Source organism: Garra rufa, chromosome 17, assembly GCF_049309525.1.
Source record: "Garra rufa chromosome 17, GarRuf1.0, whole genome shotgun sequence".
NCBI lineage: Eukaryota > Metazoa > Chordata > Actinopteri > Cypriniformes > Cyprinidae > Garra > Garra rufa.
In genome coordinates this window covers 28,817,867-28,831,904 of record NC_133377.1, presented here as the reverse complement: position 1 = coordinate 28,831,904, position 14,038 = coordinate 28,817,867, and the positions used below count along the sequence as shown (strand labels likewise).

General features: G+C 36.5%; 2 protein-coding genes across 2 annotated transcripts; both read right to left on the bottom strand.

The window, feature by feature from the left end:
* Nucleotides 1–75: 75 nt before the first annotated feature.
* LOC141289196 (CKLF-like MARVEL transmembrane domain-containing protein 7) lies at nucleotides 76–3,942 on the bottom strand. Its single transcript, XM_073821294.1, has 5 exons — nucleotides 3,805–3,942; nucleotides 3,445–3,618; nucleotides 2,413–2,511; nucleotides 1,720–1,801; nucleotides 76–449 (listed from the first exon to the last, which is right to left on the bottom strand). The coding sequence occupies exons 1-5, from the start codon at nucleotides 3,868–3,870 to the stop codon at nucleotides 436–438; spliced, it is 435 nt and encodes a 144-aa protein (XP_073677395.1). The 5' UTR covers nucleotides 3,871–3,942; the 3' UTR covers nucleotides 76–435.
* Nucleotides 3,943–4,308: 366 nt separating this feature from the next.
* LOC141289346 (CKLF-like MARVEL transmembrane domain-containing protein 8) lies at nucleotides 4,309–9,187 on the bottom strand. Its single transcript, XM_073821461.1, has 3 exons — nucleotides 8,929–9,187; nucleotides 6,386–6,553; nucleotides 4,309–4,841 (listed from the first exon to the last, which is right to left on the bottom strand). Exons 1-3 carry the CDS (start codon nucleotides 9,070–9,072, stop codon nucleotides 4,761–4,763), a joined length of 393 nt encoding a protein of 130 aa, XP_073677562.1. The 5' UTR covers nucleotides 9,073–9,187; the 3' UTR covers nucleotides 4,309–4,760.
* Between the last annotated feature and the right edge of the window lie 4,851 nt (nucleotides 9,188–14,038).

Here is a 14,038-nt window from a genome sequence, read left to right as displayed (position 1 = left end):
AGTTTACACAATAAGTTTAACATTTTACAAACTGTATGATTTTTTTATTTATTTTGACATTCAGAAATAGTTCGGCCACGAAACCAACTAAAAGTATAAAAGTTCTTTTTTTAAATAATAAATGTAGTAAACAAATTATTAACAACAATTTTGAGACTATTATAACATTAAATCAATTTTAAAAAAGCCATTTCTTAAATTGTATGCACCTGTAAAGTATTTCTAATACCTAATGTGTAATATTAAATATAATAATTATTATAGTATTAATACCATCTGACTGCAATGAAATGTGTGCAATAATTGTGATACTGTGATGACAGTCTTTTAAACTTGTAAATTTACTAAAACAACCATGCCCATTATCAATTTCCCATTTTAAGCTGTCTTGAGGGCAGTTTTCAGAAGAAGCACTATAAACATCTAGACAATGTTTCATACTGGTGTATCTGGAATAGAAATAAATTATTTCAGATAATTAGTTCAGGATCCAGAAACACATGAAAACATTTTGCAGATCCAGCTATATTTAGTTTATTCAAATAGAGTTGAAGTCAAGTTTACGTACACCTTGCCGAATCTGCAAAATGTTAATGATTTTACCAAAAGGATCATACAAAATGCATGTTATTTTTAATTTAGTACTGACCTGAAGAATATATTTTACATAAGACATTTACATATCGTCCACAAGAGAAAATAATAGTTGAATTTATAAAAATGACCCAGTTCAAAAGTTTATATACGCTTGATTCTAAATACTGTGTTGTTACCTAAATGATCTACAGCTGTTTTGCTGTTGTTTAATGTTCATGAGTCCCCTGTTTTGCCCTGAATGGTTAAACTGCCTGCTGTTCTTCAGAAAAATCCTTATGGTCTTACAAATTCTTTGGTTTTTCATAATTGTGTATTTGAACCCTTTCCAGCAACTACAGTATGCTTTTAAGAATGATCTTTTCACACTGAGAACAACCAAGGGACTCATATTTAACAATTTCCTCCAGAAGGAAAAATGATGCATTAAGGGCCTGACGGTGAAAACTTTTGAACAGAATGAAGATTTTAACATTTTTCTTATTTTGCCTAAATATAATTTTTTTCATTTAGTACTGCCTTTCAGAAGATACTTACATTTTTCCCAGAAGACAAAACAAGTTAAATTTACCCTAATCTTAATGCATCATATTTCCTTCTGAAGCATCAGTGAGCATTTAAACCTTCTGTAATGGTTGCATGAGTCCCTCAGTTGTCCTCAGTGTGAAAAGATGCATCTCAAAACCATACAGTCATTGTTGGAAAGGGTTAAAAAACAAACAAAGATTTTGTGGGACCTGAAAGATTTTTTTGAAGAACAGCAGGCAGTTTAGGACAAAGAAGGAAATCATGAACAACTATCACTAAACACAAAAACAGTTTGTGGATGATTCAGGTAACAACACAGAATTAAGAATCAAGTGTATGTAAACTTTTGAATGTGGTCTATTTATCTTTTATAAATTCAACTATTATTTTCTCTTGTGGACTATATGTAAACAAAATATTTTATGTGAATATCTTATTCAGATCAGCACTAAATAAGAAATAACATGCAATTTGTATGATCCCTCTTATTTTGGTAAAATAATTAACATTTTGCAGATTCTGCAAGGAGTATGTAAACTTTTGACTTCAACTGTATGTTGAAATACACACTAAAAATATGCACAGCTTTTAACTTACCCGCAGGTTGTGAGTGGTGAGCGGCAACAAACGAAAGTATCACACTAACAACTGAGAGATATGAGGCCAGAAGACCACACACCTGAAAAACAAACACCACAAAAGTTTACAATATGTGACCCTGGACCACAAAAGCATAAGGTTAAATTTTACAAAACTGAGATGTATACATCACATGAAAGCTCAATAAATAAGCTTTCTGTTGATGTATGGTTTGTTAGGATAGGACAATATTTGGCTGAGATACAACTATTTGAAAATCTGGAATCTGAGGGTGCAAAAAAAATCTAAATACTGAGAAAATCACCTTTAAAGTTGTCCAAATTAAGTTCTTAATGCATATTACTAATCAAAAATTACATTTTAATATATTTACAGTAGGAATTTTACAAAAAATCTTCATGGAACATGATCTTTACTTAATTTCCTAATGATTTTTGGCATAAAATAAAAAAACGATAATTTTGACATACAATGTATTTTTGGCTATTGCTACAGATATACCCCAGCGACTTAAGACTGGTTTTGTGGTCCAGGGTCACATATTATCAGTGTGACACAATTACAAGCAGTTACGAAAATGAAACTAATGAATGAAACCAGTCTTTTGACATACATTTTCATTTCACTTTCTTTTTACTGGAATCCATTTGATTGACTAATAAAACTGATTGACTGTAATGGAACCCTTACTGAGGCAGCAACCAAAATGGGGGTTTCATAAGTCTTCACAGCAGCAACAATGGAACCAGTGGAGATGAAGATGAATCCCAGTGTATCAAGCACAAACTCCTTGAAGAACAAACAGAATAATATTCTACATAAGATTATTCATAATCATATACAGTTACGCTAATGACTATAATGTGGGTAGCAGTTGACATGTGGGAACAAAATGGGAAATTGACGTCTGCTAGTTTGCTCACTTCCAGAATTAAAATTTCCTGATCATTTACTAACCCCTATGTCATCCAAGATGTTTGTGTCTTTTTTTTTTCTTCAGTTGCAAAGAAATTTGTTTTTTTGAGAAAAAGATTCCAGGATTTTTCTCCATACAGTGGACTTCAATGGTGTTCAATGGGTTGAAGGTCCAAATTGTAGCTTCTACAAGTAGTCTTCTCTAACAAAATGATAATTTTCTTAGATATTTTTTTATATATACTTTTTAACCACAAATGCTGGTCTTGATTCGTGATTATGCAATGCGTGAGGTCAAGCTAGTGCAAGAAGAGCATTTGTGGTTAAAAAGTATATAAATTTGTATTTTTCTTAGAAAACGATAAATCGTTTCGCTACAGAAGACCCTTATTTCTTGGCTAGGAACATGTAGAGCCATTTGAAGCTGCATTGAAACTGCAATTTGGACCTTCAACATATTGGCCACCACTTAAGTCCACTATATGGACAAAAATCCTGTAATGTTTTCTTCAAAAACCCTCAACATGAACATGTTGGATGACCTGGGGGTAAATTAATTGTTAAACTAAAACCTTGATTTCCCTGTTTGGAAAATACAGCTGGTTTTAGACAGACTAGTTTTTTTGCTGGTCAGCTATCTACCTTCTTTCAGAAACAACTTTGTTGTTGTAACGTGTCTTAAAATCACAAAAACCTTATCAGGATTAGATATAGCAAAAGTCCACGGACGTAATGCGTCAACTACTAATCATTTACTTGTGAGCTCCCCTAAGAAGTAGCAATTATTATGTGGAACACAATACTCACGGCTATCTTCCAGTTCACAAATGATGCCCTTTTCGGAACCCCAAAAACAGTCAGGACTAGAAAAACAGCTACCGTGATGGAGTAACCGAGCGTGACCGCTTCAAAGAAACCGTAAGCATAGAAGCTGTTGTACCACGTGGAACGAACGCAAGCGAACGCTACCAGGAGAAGCACCTGCGCGCACACACACACACACAAAAATAAATAGCTGCTTAGTATTATACTTACTGTAACGATTCGCAATGACGAATAATAGGATATTGTATCTGACAGTTATTATAATTGACCAAAACGAAACGCGGAAAGGCGTGTTCAGTAGTCTGATAACGTGACATACAGGTGTAGATTAGAAATACTTACCAGCTGAGCGACCTTCAGAATTCCTTGTTTTGATAGGAAGTATTCCAGAAATAAAAACCCCATCATCGTTTAGTGGATGATCATAAATAATACACTGCAAATGACGCGACGACAAACAACCGCGCTCAACAAAGCGAGCGCGTCTAGTATGATGTGGTCAGGAAAGTGCATATGACACGATTTACTGCTGTTGCTCAATTTCACTTCATGATTCACAAGTCATTAAAACCTGAGAGCATGAATCACAATTCGTTGGAACACATTATGACATCAGAGATGAATTCAGCGTGTATCTTATTACATTCACGTATTAACTTGACAGGTACATATTTTTGTGTGTGTTGTGGGTGCATGGATGCACTTTTGTGAACTTCCCCTTCTAGTTTTGTATAATTATGCAGTTTACCTTCTATATGCCAAATGTGAGCTGCTTTAATGTGCAACCATAACGTGTTGGACATTTATAAAAAATAAGAAGTGAATTAGATTTGCTTTCAAAGGAAACATATAATAACAGCTTTAATTTGACGTTAGAGATACAAAAGGCTTTCATAGTAAGTCAGTCAGGTAAGTCCAAACATGGCGATTTTCAACATACATTTAGATTACACAGATGTGAACCAACAACATTAAAAGGCACATTCCAAGCACACATTTGAAACATTATGTCTATTCATTCACAACCAGTCAATAAACCTCAAAGTTAAAATAATGTTACATGTCCATGTTCTCATAAAATAGGAGAAAGAAATCAAAATATCTGTTGTGCATTAGACAGAGATGTGTATGTGTGGAATGGTTGCAGATACATACAGAGCAAAAGTTACATTTCTTCATTTTTAATATAAAAGACAATCATCAGTATTAAATATTTTTTCAAGTTTAGTCCATACCTGAACAATATAAGAATGAGTCATATTTGTAACATTCGATTAAAACCTATAATATATCATATTTTATTCATCTCCTCTGTGCCAGGATTTGTAACTGAAGAACGCACTGCCAGCGTAACTCAGCGATACTAAGAATGCAAAAAACTAGAAAAGAGAAAAAGAGGCAAGCGTTAAAATCATTTGATGTAAAGTAAATAAAAAAAGAGTACTTCACTTGCACATGTCAAGAATGAATCCACATATTCTGGACAGGGAAGATGAATTATAATAATTTAAGAATTAAAAACTACTCAAACTCATCACTTGACCACAAATATACAGTTGACGTCAAAAGTTGACATACACCTTGCAGAATCTGCAAAATGTTTATTATTTAAAATAAGAGGGCTCATACAAAATGCATGTTATTTTTTATTTAGTTCTGACCTGAATAAGATATGTCACATAAAAGACGGTTACAGTCCACAGGAGAAAATAAGTTGATTTAATAAAAATGACACCGTTCAAAAGTTTACATACACTTGATTCTTAATAGTTTGTTGTTACTTGAACGATCCACAGCTGTGTGTTTTTTTTTAGTTGTTTATGAGTGCCTTGTTTGTCCTGAACAGTTAAACTGCCTGATGTTCTTCAGAAAAACCCTTTAGGTCCCACAAATTCTTTGTTTTTTCAGCATTTTTGTTTATTTGAACCCTTTCCAACAATGACTTTTTGATTTTGATATCAGTCTTTTCGCACTGAGGACAACTGAGGGACTCATATGCAACTATTACAGAAGGTGCAAACGCTCACTGATGCTTTAGAAGGAAACAAAATGTATACATCTTCACTCTCTTTAACAGTTTACACCCCTGGCCTTAAAGCATCGTTTTTCCTTCTGGAGTATCAGTGAACGTTTGAACCTTCTGTAATAGTTGCATATGAGTCCCTCAGATGTCCTCAGTGTGAAAAGATGGATCTTAAAATAATACAGTCATTGTTGGACAAGGTTCAAATACACAAAAAAGCTGAATTTCAGATTTGAAGGATTTTTCTGAAGAACAGAGGGCAGTTTAACTGTTTAGGACAAACAAGAGACTCATGAACAACTATCACCAAAAAAATGAACAAAAAAAACTTCAGCTATTATTTTCTCTTGTGGGCTACATGTAAACGTCTCTTATGTGAAATATCTTATTCAGGTCAGTACTACATAAAAACAAGCATTTTGTATGATCCCTCTTATTTTGGTAAAATAATTAATATTTATAAGATTCTGCAAGGTGTGTGTAAATGTTTGACCTCAACCATATATTGCCTTGCAAAGAATTATGTACTCCAAACTGATTATTACCGTGGATGCCGCCCAACAGTTGAAATCATGATGGCCTTTGACCCCCCGATTCACCAACGTTGCCTCGACAATAGCAGCCGACGTGTACAATAAAGCAGCAGTGCCGTTAAAAACAAGAACCTAGGATTTCAGGGATGGAACTAAAATTATTTAAGACAATTAACACAATAACATGTTCCTTAAAAACACTTAGCCATGTTGTTTTGAAAATCACTAAGAAAATTTGCTTAAGTTTAGACCTGTTTATTTCTAAATCAAAATGCAGAACTATTTGTGCATACCATTGTGGCATCCTTTTTTCTGCAGCTTTGTGGAGACAAGAATCAGCTATAGATCTGTATAGAAATGCACCTACCACTTTATTCCATGGAACTTGTCGGATTTGTCCATTGGCCAGTTTGATGATGAGGAGAAAGAGGGTGAGAAGCCAATAGAAGACAGTCACAAACATCACCCATCCAAATGGAGAAAATCGGAAATACTCTGTGCTTGCAATCAGTGCCCATACCAGCAGGCCCAAAATCTGGAGAATAAAAGAATTCCTGTTGCTTTCAAATATTTATTCCACTGGAGAACCTAAATAGAAACGTTGTAGGACAGTGGTTCTTTTTAACCCTTCACAACTATTTTCGAAGACTCCATGACTTTTCCAGTCATTTGTGATTTACTGGATAATGATTAAGGGTTTTTAAGTTTAAGGGTGATATTTTAGAGATTGACAACAACAAAAATGTGTAATCATAATAAAAAAGGCCTTGGAGCTATAAGATTTTCTCAATTTACATTGCTGTTTAAAGGTTTGGGATCAATAAGATTTTTTATGTTTTTTTTAATGCTCATCATGGCTGCATTTATTAGATTAAAAACAGCAATATTGTGAAATATTATTGCAATTTAAAATAATGGTTTTCTATTTTAATATACTTTAAAATATAGTTTATTTCTGTGATGCAAAGCTGAATTTTCTTCAGTCATTCCTCCAGTCTTCAGTGTCACATGATTCTTCAGAAATTATTCTGATATGCTGATTTATTATCAATCTTAAAAACAGTTGTGCTTGATTTTTTTTTTTTTCAGGATTCTTTTTTAATGTAAAAAAGAACAATTTATTTAAAATATAAATCTTTTTAAACAATATACACTGCTGTTCAAAAGTTTGGGGTCAGTAAATTATTTTTTTTCTTTCTTTCTTGATAGAAATTAATACTTTTATTCAGCAAAGATGTGTTAAATTGATAGTAAAAACTTATAATGTTAGTAAAGACTTCTACTTTGAATAAATGTTGTTCTCTTTTAACTTATTCATTCAGTTTTTATTCATTAGAGCAGTGGTTCTAAATCCTGGTCCTGGGGGACCCCTGCTCTGCACATTTTGCATGTATCCCTTATTTAACACACCAGATTGAGATTATCACCTTATTAAGAGAGAGATCCATGAACTGAACTAACGAGCTGATTATCTCAATCTGGTGTGTTAAATAAGGGAGACATGCAAAATGTGCAGAGCAGGGGTCCCCCAGGACCAGGATTGAGAACCACTGCATTAGAGAATCCTAAAAAAAGTATCACAGGTTTCGAAAAAAATACAAATAAATAAGCAGCACAACTGTTTCCAACATTGATAATAAATCAGCATATTAAAGTGATTTCTGAAGGATTATGTGAATCTCAATTTTTAGTTACTGTTAAATATCTTAGTTTTAGCTTATTTTAATGCTTGTCTTGTTTTATCATTTTAAATCATCTTGAGGCCCCTAGTGGGCCCTGTCCCCCAGTTTGAGAACCACTATTGTTTAACATATGATCTTTTATTTATCTTTTACCATCCCTGTCCATATAGAAGTTACATTTTTTCAGTTTAGTTGTTAAAAATGTATTAATTAATTATAAATGCTAATTTGTATTATCTTTCACATATCTAAATAAAAATCGAGAGAGATTTTGATAGGCTGTGGCAACACTGTATTGAATTTCAACTATAAAGCAAAGTTCAAAACAAGTTTATTGGGTCGTTGGACTAAACCAGCCATTTCAATTTAAATACAGAGCTCTGTCACAATCTCACTTCCTCTGCTACACATTGTCCTTATCTTCCCTGCATTGAAACAGAAAGAGGAACATTCACACCGACCGACCACAATCACACTCTCCAAAAATGAGTTTTACTGTCAGGTTCATGTTAAAATCAGAAAAAAGGGGGGAAATGGTCTCTTGTAGTTACACAGAAATTAATGTGAATTGTAGGTTAGGCTTCTCATTTCATGAACTCTCCATATACGTTTGTTATGGGGACTTTGCAGTTTACATAATGATGGCTATACATACAAATTAGGACTTCATATCTTTAAAACATAAGATTACAAAGCCTTAATATGAATACAGCATAGGCTAGAAGCCCTCCAGTCATTACTACTTCCTCGTAAATGCACTGTTACCGTTGCTTGTCTTGCAAAACAGAATATATTTGCCTTTTAATGACAGGGAACGAGTTATAAAAATATTCTATACGTGATGAATTGATTTAATAGTGAATTAAAGTCGGCCTACATCGTACAAAATAACAGTTTACGATTTTAAAATGTGTTTTAACACGAACGACTTCGATCGGATGTTTACCTTAAGTCACAGTTTGAGGTAAACAGTGCTGCATAACTTGGTTTTGGAGAGGAGAATAGCCGACATTCGGTTGCCTAGCAACCACGCCGGCCAGCTCACGTAATGGCTCTTAACAAAGCGCTATTCTACTTGCGCAAATTCCAGGGGAAAAATCAAAAGGAAAGATAAGCAGTAGTAGAAACGTTTCCCTCACCACTAACAAAAAGTCTTCACGACAAGCCTGTTAGCTTTCTTTTAGTCGAATGTAAGTTGTAAGAAAGTTTTGTAAAGTAGTCTACTCACAACTTCCACAAAGATGAGGTATTTAGAGACGTTCAGCGCAGACTCCTTGTCGTACCACGGGGTTCCTGTGCTTGAATTCCCGAATTCCAGGTAAGGGCTGCTCACCGTGGTTATTACAGGTCTACAATTTGGATTCTCCGCCATAAATGCGACCCCAAATTTTTCTTCTCCACCACTTCTATTAAGTTATTACTGTATTAACCTGTTTATTATACAGTAACCTATTTATTTAACCCCACCAGCAGGTACAGAGAATGGCAGTTCCATGCTTTTCGTAAATAACCAACGACAGCTTCACTGCAAACTATCAATAAATGTTTATTTGCATACTGAGGTTGCAGTAGGAAAGACTCCGCCCAAAGACCACCTCCAAGCTCAACCACAGCTGACTTCCTCCAGAAATAGCATACACCTGATCAGAGGTGTGTTTCCCAAAAGCATCGTTAGCTAACTGGTCGTTAGTTCCATTGAACTTTATTTGTAACGACGGAACTTGCGACCATAGTTGCTTTCGAGAAACGCACCCCAGGTTACATAATGCGTTTCCAAAAGAACAGTGTTTTTAATTTTTAATGAATTTACTTGTTTGAAAAGGACGATGGCTGACGGCATTATAACATTTGTAGTGGGTCGTGATCAGTGGTGGACGAAGTACACAAATCAAGTACTTGAGTAAAAGTACAGATACGTAGGGGTAGAGTGGGGGAAAACGCCCCCCTTAAGGAAAATGTGACATTACAGTGAAACAAAACATAAATGTGACTAGAACTGCCATCCCGGTTTTGAGTGACTATGGCAGGAGTTATTCACCAAATATTAAAATTGCTCAGCCTTCATAATTAATTAGTATTTTGACTGAACATATTTTTGTACAAAGGGGGCGTTTTGCCCCAGCAGTGGGGTAAAATGCCCCCTTTCTTACCAACCAGTTTTCTTCATAGATCAACAGCAAAATGAACAGACTATAGTTTTTAATCTCTAAAAGTAAAAGGCAAGTAATGTATAAACATGTATATATATTAATATTTATTTGAGGAATGTCCAAAATATCCAATTTTTTTAACATTTATATTTATACCTATAACTAAGCCATGCAAACAAATATGTTGAGGTAATTTTTTTTATTGTGTTCAAATATTTTGATTTTACCACCTAGTTATACTGCATTAAGTGTAAAACAAAGGTTTTGATAGACAGAAATATGTTATTATTGTAATTATAATAGAGAGAAACTATGCCCTCTGGGGGGCGTTTTACCCCTCAGCGTAGGGGGCGTTTTACCCCACAAGCTATGTCTTTATTTATTTATTTTTTAATTTTTAAAATACAATTATATTCCTTATAAATAACATATCCTCTCAAACTACAGACTTCACTATTCATCTATCATACATCACTGTGGTATCCTACAGAACAATATTCTCTTAAACACTTGTTTACTAATATCTGAAAATTATAGCGTTTTCCATGAAATCCTCTTCTCTTCAAACACGTCGCTGGTGTCAGCTTTTTCAAGGAGATTTGTTTATCCCCATTGTCAACGTAGTGCATAGCAACAGTGAAAAGGTATCTTGATTTTCTCTAGTGATTATTTTGGGAAAAACAGGTAGGGGGGCGTTTTACCCCAGGGGGGCGTTTTCCCCCACTCTACCCTATAATAGAATATTACTCCAGTAAAAGTAAAAGTACTCCTTTTTCCATTTTACTTGAGTGAAAGTACAAAAGTACTACATTTTTTGTGTACTTAAGTAAAAAAGTACTGACATATTTTGCAATTTTATAAAGGCTATAAATTTATATTAGCATATATATTTTTTATAATCCTACTATAAGCCTTGGTTTTTCCCAAAATAACCACTAGCCTATATGGAGTCAAGATAGATTTTTGCTGTTGATATGGTCTACGTTGACAATGTTCACTGTGAAGCTTACATTGCATTGTAACGTTACCTGAGAGAAAACTGATTTAACCATCTCATTTTCACCAGTAAGAAAAGTGTTTTAAAGCTTGTTATTTTGCGGAACGGCACAGTTATAAATGATATGAGAATAAGGCCTGAAGTTAGGAAGAAAAATGTAATTATATTTTCATAATATTTTTCTTTTTTCTCAAACATTGTCTGTGGTGTAAAAACACCCCTGGCCAAATGTCCCCAGAGGGCATCACTTCCCACTTTGATAATTTCTGTAGTTACCATCTGAACATCACATATTTTCTTTTCCCTCAGATGTAATCTGTCTAGGTGGTTGATTATAAATATTTGGACTTCATATCTGAAAATTACCTCAACTTAGCACCAGCAAGCTTGTTAGCTAGACAGTTAGCATCAGCTAACAATATTTACTTATTTTCAGTATGGTTATGAATAAACATTTATTTCTGTATACTAGGCTAGTTGATTCAAACAATATAAAAAAGTATACCGTTAATAAACAATATAAAAACAGACGTCACATAGGGCTAAATGCGTAGCATTTTAATAAAACTGTTGAGGTTACAGCAGCGAGGAATATGAACGTGTAACGTTATGAGTTATTTGATTTAATCTGTGTTATTTTAATGTTTCGTTTTTTTACCTAAAAAGAGACGATGTTGATGATGTGTCTGCATTTAATCATTTCAGCGGGCTTAAATACATCACCCTTTACAGCAGATTTAGTTCGCAAACAACTGACAGTTGCAATAATTAATCCTAAAACTCGACATTATATCTTACTTTTCGCAGCATCAGTCGCGCGCGCTCACAATCTCCCGGTTCTTATTTGTGAATTCAGATGACTGGAGACTCGCTCTAAACGGCTCATTTGAATCAGTGAGTTTGAACAGCTGCAATTGGATCAGTCCAATTCGTGAATGAATCGCTTGTGGCGATTTGCGAACCGATTGAAAAGAATCAGTTTGTTCATTAATCAGACACTGCTTCTGCGTCTCGGAGCACGTAATATATTATAAGGAGTAACGACATGTTTTATTAAATGTAGTGGAGTAAAAAGTACGATATTATGCTTTGGAATGTAGTGAAGTAAAAGTAAAAGTTACTCAAAATAAAACTACTCCAGTAAAGTACAGATACTTGAAAAATGTACTTAAGTACAGTAACGAATTACAACTACTTCGTTACTGTCCACCACTGGTCGTGATGAATGTGTGCCGCACATGCTAAAGTGTCCAATGAGGAGGGTTACTAGTGCGCTTCATCATTGCAGATGTCTCTCAGTTCTCCACTAGATGGAGCCACAGTCAAATAAAACGTACTCGGTTACTAACGTAACCTCGGTTCTCTCTAGAGAGGGAACGAGTACTGCGTAAGAAGTATCTTACGCTAGGGGAAAATCCTTTTCTGCGAGATATTGAAGCCAAAAATTATCCTTAATTTTGAAATAATGTAAAGCGCGTTGCAGCAGCATACAGACATAGGCGAAACAGCTTGCGCGCCTATTGGCTGCTCTGCGGCAACTGCAGCAGCCTATTAGAGCGAGGCCTGACGCGACGCCAGATCCAATGGGGGCATTTCGCGCCCTTTGCGTCGCTTCGCGCCCTTTTCGTAGCTTCCCGCCTAAAAGGGCGTGGTCTAGACCTATAAATATCGCTCATAGGCAGCTATTATCTGGTTTTTCATCATCAAAGCAACCAGAGCGTGCGCATGCCCGGCAAGATACGCAGTACTCGTTCCCTCTCTAGAGAGAACCGAGGTTACGTTAGTAACCGAGTACGTTCTCTTACGAGAGGGAACGAGTACTGCGTAAGAAGTATCTTACGCTAGGGGACCCAGTGTAAAACGCCGTGCATGCTGAGATCTGACACCAAAGACCCAAGGGCGAAAGCCCGGGGTTCATACAGTTCATAATCACCTATAGAACTCACAGGGAGTCCGGGGAAGAGGGAGGGGCAACGCCGCACTCTTCCACATAGTGCAGCGTCACTCAGACGCTAAGTAAACGTACATACAGGGCGGGGTTACGGCCTGAGCTGACGTAAGAATAAGGGTCATCACACAGTTTGCTCAGACACATCTTGTGCTATCACTTTCACTGTCGACCCTAGAGCTGTGCTCAGTAGACGCAGCATTCCGAGCTGATAACATCAGGTCAGACAACACTGAACATCTAGACTGACAGCAATCTGGCCTGTGAGGCGGGAACCTCCAGGTTGTAAAACCTTATAAATGTAGACGGAGAGGCCCAGCCCGCCGCCGTACAAATATCTTGCAAGGCAATCCCACTCGACCACGCCCACGATGAGGCCACGCCCCTCGTGGAATGTGCTCTGACACCTAGCGGGCACTGCATGCCCTTGGAAGCATATGCCAACGCAATAGCATCAACTATCCATCTGGATAAGCTCTGTTTCGACGCGGCCAGTCCCTTGGGACGCCCGTAAAACGAAACAAAAAGCTGCTCTGTCTGTCTAAAAGCAGACGAGCGAGACACGTAAGCTCGTAATGCCCTGACTGGGCATAGGAGGCTCGCGTCCGTTTCCTCATCATTGACCGGTAGGGCTGACAGCGCGATGACCTGTGCCCTAAACGGTGTGTTGAGTAATTTTGGAACGTAACCATGTTTGTGTTTGAGTATGACTTTAGAGTCATTAGGTCCAAATTCCATGCACGTCGCGCTCACAGAGAGTGCGTGCAAATCCCCTATGCGCTTCACTGAAGCGAGAGCCAGCAGAAACACGGTCTTAAGAGACAGGTATTTCAAATCAATAGTCTGCAGAGGCTCGAATGGTCCACCTTTCATGGCCTCTAGTACCACAGAAAGGTCCCATACGGGGACTGTGGGAGGTCTGGGGGGATTTAGTCTTCTAGCTCCCTTCAGGAAGCGAATAACTAAATCGTTCCTTCCTATTGACTGACCTAGCGTTGTGCTCGAGAACGCTGTTATGGCTGCCACATAGACTTTGAGTGTGGACGGGGTTCTGCCCTTGTCCAGCAGCTCTTGTAGAAAGGAAAGCACCTCCATCACACCACAGTTAGTGGGTGACGAGCCGCGAGCTGCGCACCAGCCCGAAAACACTGACCATTTTGAGGAATAGAGCCGTCTCGTAGACGGGGCTCTAGCCTGCGTGATCGTGTTTAATAGTCCTTTAGGGAGTTCATCATATATTCGC